This window comes from Peromyscus californicus, unplaced genomic scaffold, assembly GCF_007827085.1.
Source record: "Peromyscus californicus insignis strain IS unplaced genomic scaffold, ASM782708v3 Scaffold_6__1_contigs__length_162567912, whole genome shotgun sequence".
Classification (NCBI taxonomy): Eukaryota; Metazoa; Chordata; class Mammalia; order Rodentia; family Cricetidae; genus Peromyscus; species Peromyscus californicus.
Genome location: NW_026294584.1, coordinates 51,669,518 through 51,691,565, shown reverse-complemented (window position 1 = coordinate 51,691,565; position 22,048 = coordinate 51,669,518). Strand labels below are relative to the sequence as shown.

Below are 22,048 nucleotides of genomic sequence, written 5' to 3'. Positions count from 1 at the left end.
CGAGATGAAGGAGAGGAAAGAATCTGCAAGTCTCCGGTTCTCAGGGCTGCTTTTAGAGCCACCCCACCCTATCTATGACTCGCTCAGCCGGCCCCGCCCAGCAACCTGTGCCACGGAAAGGCGGGGCTGGAGCTCCGAGAGGCGTGGCCAGTCCGTAGCCACAGCCAATCACAGAGGGGTTCTCCTGTGAAGGGTGCGGTTGACAACTTCAGGGACGCGAAGCTTCTGGGGACCCCACCTACTACGGCGCTCGGCGAGTCTGGGGGGGCTAGGCGCACGGGATGAAGTGGACCCAGGAAGCTTCTGGGGGAGGCCAGGCCGAAGCCGGGTCCCCAGAGGAGTCCTTGGCAAGCCCGGAAACGGAGCCGCCGCAGGTCCCGGTGGAGGCGCCGCAAGCCGGGGTTCCCGACGGCAACCCGAGGCCGGAGCGGACCGGGAGGGAGGCTGCGGACGCGGAGCTGCAGGTCCTCTCGGAGGAGAGGCCGCAGCCTCCGGCTCTGTCCGGGTCCCCGCGCTTGCCGCCGCTCAGCCTGGGCTACGGCGCTTTCCGCCGCCTGGGCTCATGCAGCCGCGAGCTGCCGTCGCCGAGCCCCACGTGGGCCGAGCAGCCCCAGGACGGCGAGGTCGAGCCGCAGCCCTGGGCGGCGTCAGGAGAGCCCACGCCCGGGTCCTGGGCACCCGTGGAGCTGCAGGTAGACGTGCGCGTTAAACCCGTGGGCGCGGCGGGAGCCAGCCGCGCGCCCTCGCCCGCGCCGTCCACGCGCTTCCTCACCGTGCCGGTGCCAGAATCGCCCGCCTTCGCCCGCCGCTCGGCGCCCACGCTCCCGCGGCTGCCACGCGCCCCGTCGCCGGGCTCCACGTGGGGCCGTGGATCGCCGCTTGCCGCGCCCCCGACCGAGCGGATCGGCCCCACCGAGGGCAGCGCGGTCTCCCCGGGCTCGCCCACCTGCCGCTGCCGCTGCCGCTGCCAGGAGCCCGGGCTGACCAAAGAAGACGCCGCGCTGCTGCAGCGCGCAGGCATGGACAGCAAGAAACTGCCGCGGGCCATCACGCTCATAGGTGAGTGCTCAGCGGTGCCCGTGCCCGGTCCCTGAACTACACTAACCAGGAGCCCATTTGGCTGCCCCAAGCCCACACTGCTTCTCCGACTCAGAATTAATACAACAAAACAAAACAGGGTCCTGCCCCTCCCCTGGGGAACTTTCTCATTCCTTCTCAGTGCGCGCAGCATCTTGGAGAAGTACAAGTGGAAGGAACTTCGGATGAGGGGAAGTGATTCAGAATCACGTGGCCATGGTGGCCTGGGTACACCTCCTAGGACTTGGCTCCTTTCTTTCCGCCTTGAGGAGGGTCATCCATCCGCGCACAACTGAGCTGGCCCGGTGCCAGACGGCTGGGGCGTGCGTGTGTTGTGCTTTGCTTGTGAAGGAGAGGCGAGTGGAGCGTGGAAGAAAGCCTCTGTTAGTTTGCTTTCTCTTACTGTGATAAAACACAAAAAACAACTTGGGGAGGGAAGGGTTTGTTTAGCTTACAGTCCATCATCAAGGGAAGCCAGGGCAGGAACCTGTAAGCAAGAACTGAAGCGAAACCACGGAGGAAGGCTGCTTCCTGGCTTGCTTTCTTATACCGCCCCGCCACCACCGGCACCCCCACCCCACCCCCGCGGTACCGCCCCGCCACCACCGGCACCCCACCCCACCCCCGCGGTACCGCCCTCGGTAGACTGGGCCTTCCCACATCAATCATTAGTTAAGAAAATGCGCCGGGCGGTGGTGGCGCACGCCTTTAATCCCAGCACTCGGGAGGCAGAGCCAGGCGGATCTCTGTGAGTTCGAGGCCAGCCTGGGCTACAGAGTGATTCCAGGAAAGGCGCAAAGCTACACAGAGAAACCCTGTCTCGAAAAACCAAAAAAGAAAGAAAGAAAGAAAAAAAGAAAGAAAGAAAAGAAAATGCCCAACAGACTTGCCTACAGGCCATTCTGATGGAGGTATTTTCTCAAGGGAGGTTTCTCTTTTCCAGATGACCCTAGCTTGTCTCAAGTTGACAAAACACTAACCAGCACAGCCCCCTAAAGGTTGTAAGTCCCTCTGAGTGAGGAATGGCTCTGTTGTGGTGGGTTTACTGGGTTGGGGGTGGTAGAGGCCTGCCTGAAGGGGCTTGTGCCTTGCCCAGCAGGTAAACTGCCCCAGTCTGGGGTAATGGAAGGGTAGGACGATGGCCAGTACCTAGGAGTCCTCAGATAGAGAGAGGGCTCCAATACTTGAAAGGATCACTAAAACCTTTGAGAATTGTGTTGTAAGTTTCCCTCACACTCGGTGCCTCTCGCTGATACAAATGTAATATCCTACAGTCTGAACATCAGAGGTCCGACTGGGCTCCCTAGTCTAAGGTGGTGGTATCAGCAGGGCTGGGCCTCTCACTGAGGCTCCTGGGGCAGGCCCCTGACTTTGCCTGAGTGCCAGATCCTCTGCTGTCAGCCCCAGTGGTGTTAGGCTGGGTTAGTCTGCCCTCCGGCTTTGCCTCCCTCCTCACGGGTAAGGACCCTCACGATCCTACTGGGACCAGGTCAGTGTCCATTTCAGGTCAACTGATCAGCAACCTCACCTCCATCTGGACCTTAATTCCTCTTTGCTAAACGGCCTAGTGTATTTATTGGTTCTAAGGATCCAGGGACATCTTTGGAGTGATGGTATACCAGCCTCTAGCGTTTTACCAAATACTTTCATATTAATTTTATGTGTATGAGTGTCTGCACGTATGTCTGTGTACCACTTACATTCCTGGTGCCTACAGAGGCCAGAAAAGGGTATCAGATCCCCTGGAACTGGAATTACAGGCAGTTGTAAGCCCTACCTTGTGGGTGCTGCAACCCAACTCGGGCCCTCTGCAAGAGCAGCCAGTGCGCACTAACCACTGAGCCATCTCTCCAGGTCCTCTGTCAGATTTTTTAAAAACTGTGACTTAAGAACCAGTGCTGGCCGGGTGGTGGCGGTGGTGGTGGCGGCGGTGGCGGTGGCGGCGGCGGCGGCGGCGGCGGCGGCGGCAGCGGCGGCGGCGCACGCCTTTAATCCCAGCACTTGGGAGGCAGAGCCAGGCGGATCTCTGTGAGTTCGAGGCCAGCCTGGGCTACCAAGTGAGTTCCAGGAAAGGCGCAAAGCTACACAGAGAAACCCTGTCTCGAAAAACCAAAAAAAAAAAAAAAAAAAAAAGAACCAGTGCTGAAGTGACACTGTTGGATTTGTTCTGGGAATTAAGCTCTGACTGTCTGGTGGAGGAAGGCTGAGGAGGCCCGAGGCTGAGAAGGACAGGATTTATGGTAGAGGATGAGGCTCAGGAGGCAGAGTCGGTAGGCAGGACCACACACAGATGGGATACAGCTAAACTACAAGGATGGAGATCTCTCCCAGGTTCCTGACTAACCGGATGGTCGCTCTTCCACAAAGGAAAACGTGGGAAGAGATGGAGAAATAAACAAAGATGTGCCTTGGTCTGCAGGACCCTGCTTGGATAAGGAACTTTCCTGAGTGCTTGATCCTGGGAGGTCAAACAGGTTATCCCAACATGAGAGGCCATGTAAGCAAGGCTCAGTGACTTGCTGGACCCTAGGCCAGCTGCTTCTCTGTCCTGTGTGAACTTGGGAGGAGCAAGCCCCTTGGGAGAGGGTCTGTAACATCACTGCTTTGTCTCGTCCCTTGTTTCTGTGGGCAGGCACCCTGAAGGAGCTGCCTAGCTGTTAGTGAAGGTACCGAAGGCTGGGAGACATATTTTAAGACAAAGTCTCATGTATACTAGCTAGGCTGGCCTCAAACTCACTACATAGTCGAAGAGTGACCCTGAACTTCTGATTCTCTTGCTTCCATCCTCAAAGTGCTGGAGTTACAGGGATAGGCCACCACATCTGGTTTATGTGGTGCTGGAGATCAAACCTGGGGCTTCAGGTATGATAAGCAAGTACTGTACCAACTGTTCAGGCAGCTGGCAGGAGGGAGAAAGGCTGTAGCCTCATGTGGTGAACGCTTCTCCCTCAGATCTTGGCTTGGACTTACCTTCTCTTATCCCCCAGGCAACTTAGGGATCGCTGTCTCACCCTCTCATTTGGATTGACTTCATTATCCCAGGATTCTTCAGCCAGGCTATGATTGCTTCCTAAGTATCTCCTTGGGGGGAAAGGCAGGTAGACGCACGGACTTGCCCACATCTCAGTACCTGGCTCCTCAGTCTATTTGTACAAGTCAGAACTTATTATTCCCTGGATCCCTCTGGGGAGAAGATGGAGGGTTTGATCTCGGTGGTTGTCTTGCAGTTAGCACACCTCCTATGGAGAAGGATCGCCCCACCCAGCCCCTGGTCTCCAGGAGTCCATACTGCCCGGCGGCCGCCTGTCCCCCATCTTGTCCAGGCGGTGGGGAACATTCACAAAGTGAAAGCAGTCAGTCTGAGAGTAGTGTAGAGGGCAGGGAGGCTGTTGGCAATGAGGCTGGGGGATGAGAGCTCTTTGGGGAAGGTGAGACAGAATTAGAACCCCAAAGGTGATCCAGGTTCGATGGTCTCGGGAGAGGGCTTAGGATTTTGAAGCTCAGTGCAGCGGAAGACATCAGTGTCACATGGAGAGGAGCAGAGGCCCTGAGCAGAAGACGGTGACCGCTAAGCCTCACACTGGCATAAGCCCCTTCTGCTCTTTTGGGGACATATGTCCTTTAGCAGTAACTGCAGGGTCGGGGGAAGGGAGAAGACACGGTAAGGGAACCCACTCTAGCTACACAGATGTGTCTGTGTTTTTGCAAGCTGAGTCTGTATAGTGTATGTGTGTAACTTGTGTGATCAAGAGTTAGTTGTTCTGTCAACCCGGCAAGGTGGCTCACGCCTGCCATCCCAGCGCTCAGGAAGCTGAAGCAGGGCCTAAGAGCTTTTGTCCACCCTGGGCTACATGTTGAGACCCCATCTTTAAAAAAAAAAATGTGGCACGTGTGGTGAAGCCCATAATCCCAGCATGCCAGAGGTTGTACCAAGATTGCTGCAAGATCGAAGCTACCCTGGACCAGAATCCTCCAGGCCAGCTGTGCTATACAGACCCTGTTTTCAAAAACTAAACCAGAAAATGGTGGTGTGGGCACTTTCACCTTAGCTCTGCAGGGCCTTGCCAAGCCCAGTGGCTTAAGCTAGGCGGGTCCCCGACCTGGTTTGAGAGAACTTATCACCCACTGGGCTTCTGTCATGCTTTGCTTTCTGAAGGTCAGAGCTAAACAAAGGTTCAGCCACAAGAATTACAGTGACTGGTGAGTTTATCTTCCTTGTCTTGGCCGAGCTTTCCAGTTCTGCTTTTATTATTTTCGAGCCTTAATTTAGGGCTGGGACAAAGCTCAATGGTAAAGCATTTGTCTAGCATGAACAAGACCCTGGTAGTTCAATGCCGTGTGGAAAAAAAAAAATCATCTCAGTTTATACATATTTTTGGTGGTGGGTTGTTTGTAAAATGTGTGTGAGTTTGGCCTACATTTATGTCTGTGCATCATGTGCCTGGTGCCTGCAGAGACCAGAAGAGGGCGTCTGACCCCTTGGAATTGGAATTAAAGTTGTGAGTCACTATGTGGGTGCTGGGAATTGAACTCAGGTCCTCTGGAAGAGCAGCCAGTGCTCTTAACCACTAAGCAATCCCACAGCCTGTGAGTGAGTGAGTGAGTGAGTGTGAGTGTGTGTGTGTGTGTATGTATGTATGTTCTTAAGATAAGGTCTAGCTATGTAGCTCTGGCTGACCTGGAACTTGCTATATGTTAGACCAAGCTTTTTCAAGTTCCCCCTTCTTTTGGTAACAGACATATTGAGATGCAGTTCCTATACCATACAAGGCACCATCTTACAGTGTAATATTCAAGGAGCATTGCATATTCAGTGTTGTGTTCATGCTAAAACAAACCTTCCACCCCCAGACCCCACCAGTCTCTCTGTCTCTAAACACTGTCCTCTGGACATCCATGTCCTTGGGTTCACATTACATGAACCCTTTTGTCTGGCTTCCTTCTGTTTTGTTTGTTGACAGGGTTTTGCCATGTAGTTCAGGCAGGCCTGAAACTCTTTTTTTTCTGATTAATTTACTTTATGTGTATGAATGTCTGCCAGGTGTGTGCATAGGGCCCAGAATAGGGCATGTGATCCTTTGAGACTGGTGTAGTGAGCTGCCATGTGGGTGCCGGGAATTGAAGGCCCTCTGGAAAGGCAGTCACTGTTCTTAATTCTTGAGTCATCTCTCGAGCCCCTGGCCTGAAACTTTTTTTTCCAGTTTTAGTGGGTATTGTGATGTTATAATTTATTTATTTGTTTGTTTGTTTATCTGTTATCAGCTTGATACAGTATAAATTCTTATCCTAATAGTGAAATGTTTCATTGAGGCTTGCCCAGTAATTGAGTAAAACCAAAACTTATAAGCCACAGTCAATCCTAGGGTCCCCCCTGCTATGTAGCCTTCCTGGTTCTGTGGGTTGCAGTCTGACTGTTCTTTGCTTTATATCTAGAATCCACTTATGAGTGAGTACATACTATGTTTGTCCTTCTGGGTTTGGGTTACCTCACTCACTGAAACTCTTAATGCCCCTGCCTCAGCCTCTTGAATGCTGGGACGATAGGCCTATGCCACCACACTTGACTGATTTCTTTGGCTTAATCCGTTTTCAAGGGGTTTTTTATGCTGTAGCATGAACTTGGTATTTCATTCTTTTTTGCTGGATAGTATTCCATGGCATGAATATATTATGTTTCGATTATCTACCTATCACTTGATAGATATCTTGGAAAATACCTTTAAAAATTGTGTATTTAAAAATTCCACAGGGGCTGGAGAGATGGTTCAGCACTTAAGAGTACTTGCTGTTTCTAGCACCCACAGTGAGATGCTCACAACCACCTATAACTCCAGTCTGTGGGATCCAGCACCTTCTTCTGGCCTCCGAGGGCATATGCAACACACACACACACACACACACACACACACACACACACACACACACACACACACACACACACGGCCATAGTTAAAAATAAATCTGAAAAAAATATATTCCAGGGCTGGATTTAGGACTTAATGAACACCCAGCATGCTTGAGGGCCTGGGTTAGTTCCCCAGCACAAAACTAAAAAATAAAAATCTGAACAGGTTACAGTGTTTAACCCCCAAACCCCACCCTTTTTTTTCCCCCCTAAGACAAGGTTTCCCTGTGAAGCTCTGGCTGTCTAGAACTAACTCTGTAGACCAGGCTGGCCTCAAACTCAGAGATCTACCTGCCTCTGCCTCCCAGATGCTTGGATTAAAGGCATGTGCTACCACCACCCGGCTTCATAAATCTCTTTAACAGACTTCTGATCACTGAAGCAAGTGTTTTCTCTAATGCAGATGAAAAAATGGGAATTTGAAAAGTTCCTGAGACTTTGAAGTTGAGCAACAGTAAATGTGTTCTATTAAAATCTTGAAAACTCTCAACTCTTTGTGTAGAAACTTAGCATTCATATATGAGTATATAACATACTAGTACACACATTCTCTTTCTAAGTCAGTTTTTTGGTTGTTTTTTTTCTTCTGTTTTTTTTTTTGGAGGCAGTTTTTCTACATAGCCCTGGCCGGCCTCGAATTCACTCTGTAGAACCAGGCTGACCTGGAACTCACAAAGATCTGCCTGCCTCTTCCTCCCGAGTCCTGGGATCAAAGGTGTGTACCACCAGGCCGAGTACAATTATTCACTTCAAATAAAATCCCGCTGCAGAACAATCTTTTGTTTTCCTTGTGGTCTGAGGAAATATGGTAACTACTTTTTTTTAAAAAAAAAAAACAAAACAATTTTATTTATTAATTATGTATACAATGCTCTGTCTGCGTGTATCCCTGCAGGCCAGAAGAGGGCACCAGATCTCATTACAGGTGGTTGTGAGCCAACATGTGGTTGCTGGGAATTGAACGCAGGACCTTTGGAAGAGCAGCCAGTGCTCTTAACCTCTGAGCCATCTCTCCAGCCTTTTTTTTTTTTTTTTGAACATTTTTTTTTAAAGATTTATTTATTTGTTATGTATACAGCATATATGACTGCAGGCTAGAAGAGGGCACCAGATCTCATTACAGGTGGTTGTGAACCACCATGTGGTTGCTGGAAATTGAACTCAGGACCTCTGGAAGAGCAGTCAGTGCTCTTAACCTCTGAGCCATCTCTCCAGCCCGGTAACTACTTTCTTACCGCCCTCACCCTCCCTCCCATGATTACACACTCACTGCTCAAGCCAGGTTCGAGGAGGGAGCACTCCTCTTTGCTATAACTCTTCAAGCGTCTGTGTCCAGAGAGATCTGGTTTCAGCGGCGGGTGTCATGGCTTCAGAGGGGTGAGCACTGGGTCTAGCTAGAGTTTTCCAGCCTAGCCCACAGTCAGGACAAATCTCTCTCACCCGCCAGTCCCACAGCCGCTCAGACCCGACCAAGTAAACACAGAGACTTATATTGGTTACAAACTGTATGGCCGTGGCAGGCTTCTTGCTAACTGTTCTTACAGCTTAAATTAATCCATTTCTATAAATCTATACCTTGCCACATGGCTTGTGGCTTACCGGCATCTTCACATGCTGTTTGTCATCGTGGCGGCTGGCAGTGTCTCTCTTTCTCAGCCTTCCACTTCCCAGCTTTATTCTCCTCCTTGTCCCACCTATACTTCCTGCCTGGCCACTGGCCAATCAGTGATTTATTTATTGACCAATCAGCAACACACTTGACATACAGACCATCCCACAGCAAGGGGGGGGGGGGTCACCACAAAATGAGTAATTGCATTAAAGGGTCGCAGCATTAGGAAGGTTGAGAACCACTAACAGAGAGCCCCTATTTCAAACAACCAAACCCACGAGGATAGGATGAGAGAAAACAGGTGTTGTGTCCTGTCCCTCACACTCATTCCCTGCCTGCAGCCTCCCCAACTACCTGGTGCCCTTGGCCTTTGAGCCACAGACAAGGCCCATGGCTGCTGACTCCCCATGGCTGTGGAGAACTGAGTCTGCCCTGTCTTCAGTCATGGCAAAGACCTGGAGAGACTAGAGAGGCCACTGAGAGTTTGAGGAGAAAACGTGGAGAGTCAGGACTTGACCTTCATTGACTTTGACCTTGTAGAGCTGCAGTCCGGTCCCTGCTCTTTGTCCCGTGGCACGTTGCCCACAGTGCCCTGGATTCTCTGTCACCTGCTGCCTGAAGGCCCCTTGCCCACGTCTGTGGCAGTGACACTACTGTCTGGCACACGGGTACATCACGCACGTGTGTGTGTGTGTGTGTGTGTGTGTGTGTGTGTGTGTGTCTCGCATTGATTGCTGTGTTTTGTGGAGCCCTTATCTTCTAGCCATGTGAGAAAAAAGCAGAGTATATTCTGGCAGTTCTCCTAAATATGAAGTTCGGATCTAACCTGGGTGCTTTGCCTGGGTGCTTGAGCCAAGGTGACCATGGAGCTGGTGTGGGGGCAGCGTGAGAGGGAGTGGAGACCAGGGTGGTGCTGGCTTGAATGTGGTTGGGTTGATCTCTTACAACTTGCCTTTCTGTTTTCTCTCCAGGGCTGCCCCTGTACATGAAGTCCCTGCGCTGGGCTCTGGTGGTCATGGCTGTGTTCCTGGCTGTCTGCACTGTAGCCATCGTGGCACTGGCCTCTAGAGGCGGTATGGTATCCCGTCCCTATTCCGTGTACTTGGGACACCTCTGAGACTTGCAGCATGAAGACACGGGCCTTGTTTAGCAAAGAGGAGAAAGCTCGACCCTAGCCTCCCTTCAGTTTATGACCTGACTGGTAATGCAAGTACCAGCCCCTCTCCAGGAGAACTTTGCACAGTGCGGGCTGTACGACCTGGGGCTCTCTCTGCCCATTATCCTTCCCACCTGGATGCTTGCCAGCTCCCTCCCCGTAGATTCACCCCCTCAGCCAGGGTCACAGCCGGGTTTTGTGTTTACAGTGTATTCATGCATAGCCCCTTAGAATTGTCCCTTGACCCAGAGATCTCTACTTTCAGGAGCCAAGTGCCAGCCATGCCCTCAGGGCTGGTTGTGGTCTCAGGAACACTGTTACTACCTCTCTGAAGAAGCCCAAGACTGGGCGGGCAGCCAGGCGTTCTGCTCAGCCCACCATGCCACACTGCCCCTGCTGAGCCACACCCAGGTGAGAAAGGCTGGCTAGGAGAGGGTATGTGTCATCCCAGATCCTTGAACTTAGCCCTGGGAAGGAATCTCTAGATCAAGTCCTTCACGCTATGAGAGTCACCAAAGCCCAAAGGAATGAAGTGACATGCACAGGGGCCAGCTATCAGGTGTTCAGGGTTTCATTCTAAGAAGAAGGCAGAGCTAGGCTGGTCCCATCCAACCTGGGTTACTCAGTTAGCCAGTTAACAGTGGAGCCAGGCCTGCTGGGAGAGACCCATGAGTCCTCCCAGGATGTGGTGGAGAAAATACAGCATGGTGGGTGTGTAAGTGTCAGGTGTTGGCTGGAGTGCTGGGGAACAAAGCATCTCGGAAATTACTTAGTGCCTTGGGACCATAAGCATTTCTCTCCTTTTCTTTCCTTCTTTTCTCTTTTTAAGACAGTCTCACTATGCTTTCTTGGCTGGCCTGAAACTATGTAGACCAGACTGCTTCAGACTCACAGAGATCCACCTGCCTCTGCCTCCTGGGTGCTAAAATTCACCACCACACTCAGCTTAAAATATTTTTTATTGATGTGTAAGTGTGTCTGCTTACGAGTACAGGTGCCCACAGAGGCTTAAGTGGTCAAATTCCCTGGAGCTGGAATTACAGTTGTTTGTGAGCTACCTGATACAGATTCTGGGAACCAAATTCAGGTCCTCTGAAAAAGCAAGAGCTGAGCCATCCATCTCTCCAACCATGTGATTAACTGGTGTGTGTGTGTGTGTGTGTGTGTGTGTGTGTGTGTGTGTGTGTGTGTGTGTGAGAGAGAGAGAGAGAGAGAGAGAGAGAGAGAGAGAGAGAGAGAGAGAGAGAGAGTGTTTCTGCTGCTGTGATAAAATACCATGACCAAAGGCAACTTGGGGAGGAAAGAAAAGGTTTATTCCACCTTACAGTGTGTACACCATCTAGGGAAGTCAGCACAGGAACCTCGGGGTGGAAACTGATGCAGGAGCCGTGGAGGAGTGCTGTCTACTGGTTTGCTCTCTATGGCTTGCCTGCTTTTATGCTATGCAGAACCATTTGCCCAGGGTAGTACCACCTACAGGGGGCTGGGCCCTTCCACATCATTCATTAAATCAAGAGAATACCCTGGAGGCAGAGGTCGGTGGATCTCTGTGAATTCAAAGCCAGCACAGTCTACATAGTAAGTTTCAGGCCAGCCAGAGGTAAATAGCAAGACCCTGTCTTAAAAACAAAACAAAACATCAACAAAAGATACCCCTTTTTCCAGATATGGCTAGGTTTGTGTCAAGTTGACAAAACAATCAGCACAACTGACCCCTTGTCAACTTGACACACAAACTTATCACTTATTAACTCATAACCTTTCCTTTCTTGTTCATCCCCAACAGCTCGTATTAATATAAATACCACAATATATTATACCAAGAAGGAAGAATCAGGGCACAGTCACAACTTTAACAAAGCAAAATGCAACCCCAACAGTGTAAATAAGTCTGTTCAATGTCTAGGATCACTCACAATCTGGGCTCCAAAGGGCTTGGACAGCCCACTCCCCTGGCTCTGCCTTTCACAGGACACACAACTTGTCTCCTAGGCTAAGGCCCGCTCCACTCCACAGCTGCTGCTGTCCTTGGTGGTCAGCCCCCGGTACTGACATCTCCAAAATGTTGGGGTCTCCCCTGCAACAGGGCTGTACCTTCAGCTAGCCTCCCCTGGGCTGTCTTCAGGGACTCTGACCCTGACACACGTCAAGCCTCAACTTCTCCCCACGGGCCTTTCGATCCTCTGGCTTCTAGTTCAACTGAGGCTGCATGTTCACCAACGGCCTCTTCTCCTGTCATGATGCCAAGCCTCAGCTGCTCTCCATGACCTCTTCATGGCTTCAAAACTAGTACCACCTGGGAAACTTTTACACATTATTAAGGCAAAGCCTTAGCAACTTTTGGACCGCAGCCTCTGTGTGCTGACCCTGAGGAAACACTTCCCAGTAGATTTTGCCTCAGTGATGCTGGTCTCTTCTTAATCACAGCCCTTGTTGACCAGTATTAATTGTCCCAGCAAAGCAAAGGTTCACTATTGGTTCTTTTTCTAAAGAAATAATTTATTTTATGTGCATTGGTGTTTGCCTTCATGTATGCCTGTGTGAGGGTGTTGGATCCACTGGAACTGGAGTCCCAGACAGTTATGAGCTGCCATGTGGGTGCTGGGAACTGAGCCCGAATCCTCTGGAAGAGCAGCCAGTGCTCTTAACCGCTGAGCCCGCTCTCCAGCCTCCACTATAGTGGTTCTTAATTCAAAATATCAGATGTCTCTGATAGAGTCTTTATGAGCCCTCAGACTTCTGAAATTTCACAAGCCAGACCTCCATCATCTGATCTGCCTGCTTTCAGCATTATCTTCTGAGATAATGTTCCCACGGTTCATTGAGCTCTGAACACTCTGGCTTTTCCAGCCCACAGTTCACTACCCTCCTCCCAAAACCACACAGTTAGGTCTGTCAGCAAGAGTCAACAATCTGGTATCAATTATGTCTAGTTAGGGTTTCTATTGCTGTGATAAAACACCATGACCAAAAGCTTCTTGTGGCCAGGCGGTGGTGGCGCACACCTTTAATCCCAGCACTCGGGAGGCAGAGGCAGGCGGATCTCTGTGAGTTTGAGGCCAGCCTGGTCTACAAAGTGAGTTCCAGGACAGGCTCCAAAGCTACACAGAGAAACCCTGTCTTGAAAAACCAAAAAAGAAAAAAAAAGCTACTTGTGGAGGAAAGGGTTTATTTCACCTTACAGCTTGTAATCCATCTTCCCAGGAAGGCAGGACAGGAACTCAAGGCATGAGCTTGGAGACAGGAACTGGTGCAGAGGCCATGGAGGAATGCTTACTGGCTTGCTCCTCTCATGGTTTGCTCAGCTTGTTTTTCTTTTCTTTCTTTTTTAAATTCTTTATTTTTATTTCACATCCATTGGTGTTTTACCTGCATGTATGTCTGTATGAGGGGGTCAGATCCCCTGGAACTGGAATTATAGATGACAGCTGTGATCTGCCATGTGGGTGCTGGGAACTGAACCCAGGTCCTCTGGAGGAGCAGCCAGTGCTCTTAACCACTGACCCATTTCTCCAGCCCTTCAGCATGCTTTCTTATAGGCCTGTATTAGAGTTCTCTTGAGTAACAGAACTTATAGAATGAATTACACATACACACGTACGTGCGCTCGCCAAAAAGGAAAGGGAGAAGGGTCGCGAGGTCCTCCTCCTGGTGTGTTCGGACGGCCAGGTGGATTCACTCCAGATCAGAACAGAGGACAACTTCAGCTGTTTACTCGGTTCTATATATCTTAATAAATCCCTATTACCCATTAAATAGACTCACGTGGATTGATCTTAACAAAAGGGGATTTATTAGAGTGGCTTACAGGCTGTGGTCCAGCTAATCCAGCAGTGTCTTCCAAAGGAGGGCCCAGGAATCCCGAAGTTTAGTCCACAAGGTTGGATGTCCCAGCTGGTCTTCAGTATATGTTGGAATCCTGACGAAGTAGGCTGTAATGCCAGTGAAGGAATGGACTTGCTATCAAGAGCAAACAGGCGAAGACAGCAAACTTCCTTCTTCCATGTACTTTATATAGGCTTCCAGCTGAGGGTGTGGCCCAGATTAAAGGTGGATCTTCCCACCTCAAAGATACAGATTAGAAGTGGTTTTTCTTTAAATGATTTAATTAAGAAAAATTCCCTCACAGGTGTGCCCAGCCATTTGGGTTTTAGTTAATTTCAGATGTCAAGTTGACAACCAAGAACAGCCATCACAAGGCCCATCATTAATCAAGGAAACACCCCCATAGACTTGCCTGCAGGCCAATCTTAGGGCGGCATCTTCTCAATTAAGATTCCCTCTCCCCAGCTATGTCTGTTTGTGTCAAGTTGACACAAATTACGTGTGTAGTTGTACATATGGACGCTTATCCATAGGCATGCTCTTGCATGTGGATGCCAGAAGTCAACCTGGGGTGCTGTTCCTCAGAAGCCACTTGAGACAAGGTTTCATTGGGACCTGGGGCACACCAATCTGAGTGGGCCGAATGGCCTGTGAGCCCCAGACTTCTACCTGTCTCTGCCTCACTGGCACTCAGGTTACAGGTGCATACCCCTAAGCCTGGCTCGTTATGTAGGTACTGGGGATCAAACTCAGGTTCTTAGGTTTGTGTGGCAAGCACTTTACCAACTGAGCCATTTCTTTACCACCATGGCTAACTTTTTGAAGAGAAAATATTCACTTAGCTCAGCTTTGAAAGTTTAAAGGCTTGGTGCCCATCAACTTAGTTCTTGTACCGGTGGCAGGTGGTGGGCAGGAGTGAGGGGTTATATTATGAACCAGGAAGCAGAGATAAACTTAAGTTTCTTCAAGGGTACACCCCTAGGGACCCAAGGACCTCCCTGGGTTAAGTCCTTAGCACTGCACTCGTGGAGAAACTAGAGTTAGAACAGTCTATGCAGAGAAACTAGCCCAGTTCCCTGCTTCAAAGCCCCTCCCAGCCTGGTTGCGAAATAAGGAACAGTGAGGATGTGGTGGACCAGAGATGGATCCCTAGAGAGTGTGTGAGGCTGGGGCAAGGCCAGCAAGTGAGGATTCGCTAGCTAAGCATTATTCTAATGCCTCCAGAAACAAAGCCATCCAGTGTTGCAACGGCCACCAGGAAGCCTGGTCCCTTCCCTCAGACATATCAGACACACTTAACCCACAGTGACCTTGGACCTGGGCAGAACAACACTCCTCCATTTGGGGGCAGAGATGGGTTTAACCATCCAGTTTGGAAATAGCTTGAGATCAAGTGTTTATAAAATCTAACTGCAAGGGATCAGTGCTCTGAAACACAATTAAATCAGAGAATGACTTCATGATTGGGTTTTGGCTTGTTCTTTTTTACACACACACAAGCATGAACGAACGAACGAACATAGATAAACACAAAATCCTTAAGTGTGTTTCTTTTTTTCTTTTTTTAATAATGTATTTATTTTTATTTATGTACATTGGTGTTTTGCCTATATGTATGTCTGTGTGAGAGGGTCAGATATTGGAGTTACAGACAGTTGTTAGCTGCCATGTGGGTGCTGGAAATTGAATCCACATCCTCTGGAAGAGCAGTCTGTGCTCTGAAATGCTGAGCCATCTCTCCAGCCCTCTTTTTTCCCCCCCTTCTTCAGAGACAGGGCTTCTCTGTAGCCCCAGCTGTCCTGGGACTCACTCTGTATACCAGACTAGCCTTGAACTCAGAGATCCGCCTGCCTCTGCCTCTGCCTCCAGGGTGATGGGATTGAAGGTGTGCACCACTACCGCCCGGCTCTGTTTCTTATTACTAAGTTCATGCCACAATTTTAGTGCATTTTATTATTGGGGCGGCGGGGGGGGGGGGGGGGGGGGCACATCTATGCACACACCACAATGCGTGTATGGAGGTCAGAGGGCAGTTTTGAGGAGTTGGTTCTGTCCTTCCTGTGTCTCAGGTATTGAACTTGGCTCATCAGGCTTGGCAGCAAGCCTTTTTAACCTGCTGAGCCATCTCCAGCCCCATACTGCCCTCTGTAACGACTTTAATACTATTGAACCAGTGCAAGATAATTTTGTTGCTTTAGGAACTGCACCAGTAATCTGTCCCATACCACCTCCATACCTTAGTCAATCCCTGCCCTCCCCCCATGTGCCAACCATTCTGGCTACTGGCTGCCACCTGGGCATGCTTAGGAGCCTCTCCACTTGGCCCAGGCCCTTCCCTCTCCTCTGAGCTGCTTTATTCTCTCGTTGTGTGGTGACTGTAGCATCCTCTTGAGATGGGATCGATTCTCATTTCTGGTCCCCAAGCCTAAGCACAGTGCCAGCCCACCAGTGAGCTTCCAGGTCCACTTCCATAATTCCAGGTATTTTGCAAGCTCTTGGAGCTGATTCCTTCCTGGAGAGGCATTCTGGAATCCTGCAGATGCCTCATGAAAAATGGATGTCCTAGTAAGCCATGATGTGGAAAAAAAAAAAATGTGCTTGCTTTTCTCCCTCAGGACTTCCTAGGAAAATACCAGATCACCAAAGGCTTCTGGGTGGGGGCCCAACGAGGCCCTGAAGGCTGGCACTGGACTGATGGGGTCCCTTTGCCACCCCAACTGTGAGTAACTGGGTTCCCTCCTCCTCTGCTGCGCTATAGCCTCCTTTTGCCCCACCCAACCTTCAGTACCAACAGGAGACTCATTCCACACCCAGCCAAGGGGGCTAGCAGGCCTCATCCTTGTCCCTCCAACCCTGATGTGAGTCCCCAGCACATTCACCCAGGCACAACTGTCATGTTGGTTTTTCAGATACAAGGTCTGTGGTTTAGGAATTCAGTGGTTCCGCCATGTAGCTGACCAGTGGGAGACATTGCCAGGGTTCTTTCCAGATGTTTATTCCCTGCCCGTGTGCGGTGACTGGTACAGGGCCTGGCTTGTACGGGAGCGGAAGGAGGCCCAGCAGCCTGAGTGTCCTCTCTCTCCTCTCTCACCTCACCCCACCCCAGGCTCCCAAAGGACAGTGAGGACCATCCAGACTTCAGCTGCGGGGGTTTGGAAGGCGGCCGGCTCGTGGCTCTGGACTGTAGCTCTCCCAGACCCTGGGTCTGTGCCAGGGGGGCCAAGTGACTTAGTGTCCTGTGCCAGACCTGTCTGGAGCTGCGTTCGTTATTTTGCTTTGGTGTGACAAGACAACTTGAAGGAGGCAAGAGTTACCGGGCTTGTGGTTTCAGAGGGGCTGCACCTGGCGGAGCTGCCCAGTCCACAGCAGCAGGAGCATGTGGCTGCAGTCACCTTACTGGGGACCAGAAGCAGAGGGAGTGCCAGAGCCAGGGGCGGAACAACCTTCAAAGGCCTGTCATTGCTGACATACCTCTGAAAGCTCCCACACAGTCCCCAGATCCAGCACTACCAGCTGGGAACAAGCTGGTGGGGGGCACTTCAGATTCAAACCAGAGCATTCCTGTAACAAGTCCCATGAAGACTTATGACTATCTTGTTTAGAGACAGGATCTCTATGTAACCCTGGTTGGCCAGGAACTTACTGTGTGGTCCAGGGTGGCCTCAAGTTCTTGGACAATCTTCCCGAGTACAGAGAGTGTATGCCACCACACCCAGCCTATGGCTAACTCATTCTGTAAAATACATTGTCCAACTTCAAGAGTCTCCATAGTCTTAACAGTTCCAGCATTGTTCAAAAGTCTAAGGACTCCTCCGAGATGCCAAGCAAAGTTTTAGCTTTAAACACGTGATATATATATTTCTAAAATGCAATGACACAGTCAAATTCTCATTCCAAGAGGGTAGAATAGGAAAGTGGGCTGGGAAGATTAGATCAATGCAAGACTGAAATCCATCAGAGCAAATCTCAAATTCTGCAGCTCCATGCCCATCTTGGGATGTTACAGGCATTTTGATTGCCCTGTGACTGTTAAATAAAGTTTACCTTGAATCGGGGGCATCAGCTAGTAACTAGCTGACTGGAACGCCATCGAGAAGCCAGCAATTTGGATAGAGAAGATACACAGGAAGGGAAGGGCTGAATCACCTTATTTATGGCTTTTAAATCTGAGAACATTTTCCATTTTCCAGTTTTCTTTTTAATGACAAACAGGAGAATCCAAGGACTGGTCGATTCAATATGTTGAGCATTTAGCTGCTCCTGAAGCAGCTGTAATTTTTAGTGCCTGTAATTTTTCTGATGTCAAAGGCCACTGTTCCATCCACAGGTTTGTCAGTTACCAAAGGTAGGGCTTTACACTTGAGAAAGAGAGGGAGGGAGGGAGAGGGGAACCTCTGGGCATGTGTGGGAGGGAGTTTCTAGGTTGAGCTGAGGTGGAAAGACCCACTCACTCTAAATGCGATTGGCACCTTTCCATGGGCTGGGGTCCTGGGTGAAGAAAGAGAATGAGCTGAGCATCAGCTCTCTCCGTGGCTCCTGACTGCAGGTGCAATGTGAGCAGAAGCCTCACACTCCTCCACTTCCCCCCAGCTCCCCCACGTCTTCCTTTAAGTTGCTTCTGTCAGATATTTCGTTGCAGCAATGAGAAAAGTAGCTAATGTATTAAACACCGTCACAGACTGAGGTCGCACACTGGAACACCCTGCCATGTCCTGCTCCCTGGTGTGACACTGACTTTGAAGACCTGAGCTCCACCAGCTCCCTAACGTCTTCCACGAGCTGCTAAGTGTTCCTGTCACTAGGTACCCTCCCTGATATTTCTCTGGAGAGGATTTGAGGTGTATCATTCTGAATTCATTCTTTTTAAGAATTGTTTCGGCTTCCTATCCTTGTTGCTCATGGGTATATTTGGAGACAACACAGCTGCATTATCCTGGCATCCCTACACTAGAAGTCTTCTACTGTGTGTGTCAGTTTGTCCAACCAGCCAGCATCCATTGAGAGAGCCAGAGCCATGGGAAAGTCCTGAGCAAGAGGAAGAACTAGGGAATCCATGTCCTTACAGACCATTAGCATGGCTTTTTGAGCCTTCACTTTACAAGCTGTGGGATGAGCAGCCTGTAAATGAAGTAAGTCAGCAGCCCCACAATCAGAATTGTGCCTCTTCATTGTACGGGATCCGTTCCTAAACTGTGGAAGGTCTAATTCCCAGCATCTGTAATGTGACTTGTTTGTGCACAATCAGGTAAAAATGAGGGCATTTGTGTGGCTAATCAGATATGTCTGGTGTCTTTATAAGAAGAAAGTTTGGTGGCTGGCAAGATTGCTCAGTTGGCAGAAGCACTTGCTGCTGCACAGATGTCCCCACTTCTCAGGGTCTTAAAGGTATACTTTAGTCCCTGTCAAAGTTCTGACCAGCAGTGGACACCTATGCTTTGGAGAAAGGCTCATCACAAACTGCAAAGGCATTTTCCCACAATGCACATGAATCTGTGGGTTAAGGTATGTGTGTAGAAGTCCAAGGATACCCCAGGAAGAGTGGGGGCTGCAAACTGCAATACTAGGCAGTTGCAGCCTGGAAAACCATCCGTCTTCTTCCATTAAGAGCTCCGGTGCTCTATCTAGTGTACATGTGCCTGCATTAGCACATCTAATTCCCACCATGACCTAGTGACCTAGTAGTTAAGCTGGACTCTTAACTATAAACAACAAGAAAACCAATTCTAAAAAGCCCAATCAGAAAAGGACTTGGAGAAGCGTCTCTCCACATGGCTACCTTCCTCCTTTCTCCTTCTGAACCACTTCCTCACAACAGTCACCAAGAGTGCTTAACTAACCTGTCCAGACAGCCGACTTAAGCTGGAAGCTTCTAGTCACAAGAAAGGTCTCTGACCAACTTAGCAGGCTCAAGCGCCACCTCTGGATTGCTGAACTGTGGCCAGGAGTGAAGTCACACTGCAACTCAAGTGGAAACTTCCACACCACGCTGAATACTGACGACGGGAGGGAGGGTGAGTGTCCGGAACAGGACAGCAGGAATCTTCCAGGCTTGTGTTACTCCTGTATCCTAAAGCTGAGACTCAAAGAAGATAAAGGATTTATTTACAGGGCAGCAGAGGGGAGGTTATGAGTACTGACCCTGGAGATGTATGTATTCCTGGCTGTCCTGAAAATCACTATATAGACCAGGCTGGCCTCAAACTCATGGAGATCCAGCTGCCTCTGCCTCCTAAGTGTTAGGATTAAAGGCGCTACATCTGGCCACATCTTTTTTTTTTCTTAAGTGTATTTCTTGTATGTGTGTGCAAGCATGTATGCTGTTTGTGCACACACATGAATACAGGTGGGAGTGTGACACAGTGTGCATGTGGAGGTCAGAGGGCCATCTTGGAGGTCAGTCTTCACCTCCCTCCTTGATGAGCTCGGGGATCCGTTGTTCATTGTTGCACGTACCATTAGCTGGCTGTCAGACTTCTGGGGTTTCTCCTGTTTGCTCTTATCTCATGGCAGGAGCCACCATACCAGGCTTTATATAACTTGTAGGGATTTAAATTCGGAACTTGACATTTGTATGGCAAGCACTGCTCCACTGAGCCGTCTCTCCAACCTGTACAGAGCTACTGATGCACACAACACAGAGAAACCTCCAGGAGGCAGCCAGACTTGAAAGTGCCTTTTTACAACTCCACCTGTCATATTCAAGAGGAGACAGAACTAGTTTGAGAATGGAAAAATTTTGCCAGAAACCAGAGAAGGCAACCTTTTCAACTGTGGGATAAACTTGTAAGGGTATGTAGAATTGCTGGATGTCATTGGGTGCAAACCCCATCTCAAAGTTTTTGTTAAAGTAGCCTTTTAAACACCCCCTGCCCCGCAAGATAGGGTTTCTTTATGAACTAGCTAGAACTACTAGCTCTGTAGAGCAGGCCTCGAACTCAAGAGTCTCCTGCCTCTGCCTCCTGAGTGCTGGGATTAGGGGTGTGTGCCACTGTCACCCAGCCCTTTTAGGCATCTTGATCATATAATCTGTCATTAAATAAACTTGGAAAAAATAGAGTTGAAGGCTCCGAGTCAGTCTGAATTGAATTCAAATCACCCAATGTGGTCACTGGTTCCCTCAACAGCTTTTTTAGTTCCTTAAACCTAAATATCTGAGAAAGTGCATGCAACCTGTCAGCTCACAGGTGTGCTGGACTGGCAGAGGCGACATGGCCAGTTCTTAGTGCGGGGGCTGTTACTTGGTATGGCTCCAGTATGTGTTCACATAGCTAATATGTGGTAGAACTGGGGTTCCAGAGTCAGCTAGCCCTCATGCTCCTACCCAGCTAGCATTGCCTTCAATACTTGTAAGCTACCAACATGGTTTCTGATGGTGTTCTGTGGCTTCCCTTGTGAAACACATTCATCAGCAAGCAAGCAGAAGTGTCTACGAGAAAACCCATGTTCTGCTCTAATGCACTAAGAACAAAGAAGGAAGCAAGATGCTCCAGAGCTACAGGTCTATTTTGACAGGCAAGACAGATGAAGGGCTCACGAGCCTTCCAGGAGTTTTGACCTCTCATCTACAACTAATGTCTTTCTACAAAACAGAAGGCAGAGAAAAATGACACAGCCCACTGTCTATATGGAAGAATTAATTCTCTGAACAACTTCTCAGAGTTGTTCCAGGGTGCTTCTGACCGACCAGGCCATCTGTTGTTTGGGTGGTATGGAGGATGTAACCCAGAAACTCAAGATTAGAGACCATATTACTACTTATTTTAAAAAGCCTGTATGTGGGCCAGTGAGATGACTCAGTGGGTATTGTCACTAGCCTGACAACCAGACCTGTGTCTGATCCCTCACATCGTACTGTGACACATGCATGCATACGGTCAACAGATGTAGTAAATATTTGATAGGGGAGGGGAAAACATGATTAAAGCATACTGTAAAATTTTTTTCAAGGAGTTTAAAAAAATTTAAGCCTGTTTTAAATCTACTGAGATATGACTTCCACAAAATAGTGTATTTCAGAAGTCATTTTTGACAAGATCTCATTCTATAGCCCAGTCTGGCCTTACAGGCATGTACTACCATGCCTAGCACACAGGAGTAGCTTCTAACAATGTAGGTAGCACATGAACATTACCACTCAAGGTACAGAAATCTTCTAATCCCTAAAAGGCTCACTGCTCAGCAGCTAGTCCTAGGCAAAGCTTAGAGGCTACTTCTGCCTGTTCTAGTTCACATGAAGAGAACTGTATAGTGTCCTCTTCTGGGTCTGGCTCCTTCAGCTGGGTATATTAAATTACTCATTCCTACTTATATTAACAATTATTTCTCTTGTGTGGATGTATCACAATTTGTCTGATCTCTAATTGATGGATATTTCAAATATTTGTAGTTTGGGGATACCATGAACTTAACTGCTACATTCATTCAAATACAAACCTGTGTGGACCCAAGTTTTCGTTTCCCTGGGTACGAAGAT

The 22,048-nt window shown here is 49.4% G+C and overlaps 1 protein-coding gene across 1 annotated transcript; it reads left to right on the top strand.

Moving 5' to 3' along the window:
- Positions 1-207: 207 nt before the first annotated feature.
- Positions 208-22,017, top strand: Klrg2 (killer cell lectin like receptor G2). The gene is made up of 5 exons (XM_052720902.1): positions 208-1,059; positions 9,566-9,667; positions 10,016-10,161; positions 16,191-16,294; positions 16,682-22,017. The coding sequence occupies exons 1-5, from the start codon at positions 282-284 to the stop codon at positions 16,800-16,802; spliced, it is 1,251 nt and encodes a 416-aa protein (XP_052576862.1). The 5' UTR covers positions 208-281; the 3' UTR covers positions 16,803-22,017.
- The last annotated feature ends 31 nt before the right edge of the window (positions 22,018-22,048 follow it).

Coding starts and splice junctions, on each gene's coding strand:
- Klrg2 (XM_052720902.1), top strand. CDS start 282: ATGAAGTGGACCCAGGAAGCTTCTGGGGGAGGCCAGGCCGAAGCCGGG. Junction 1,060..9,565: donor GCGGGCCATCACGCTCATAG/GTGAGTGCTCAG, acceptor TTTTCTCTCCAG/GGCTGCCCCTGTACATGAAG. Junction 9,668..10,015: donor GGCACTGGCCTCTAGAGGCG/GTATGGTATCCC, acceptor CTCTACTTTCAG/GAGCCAAGTGCCAGCCATGC.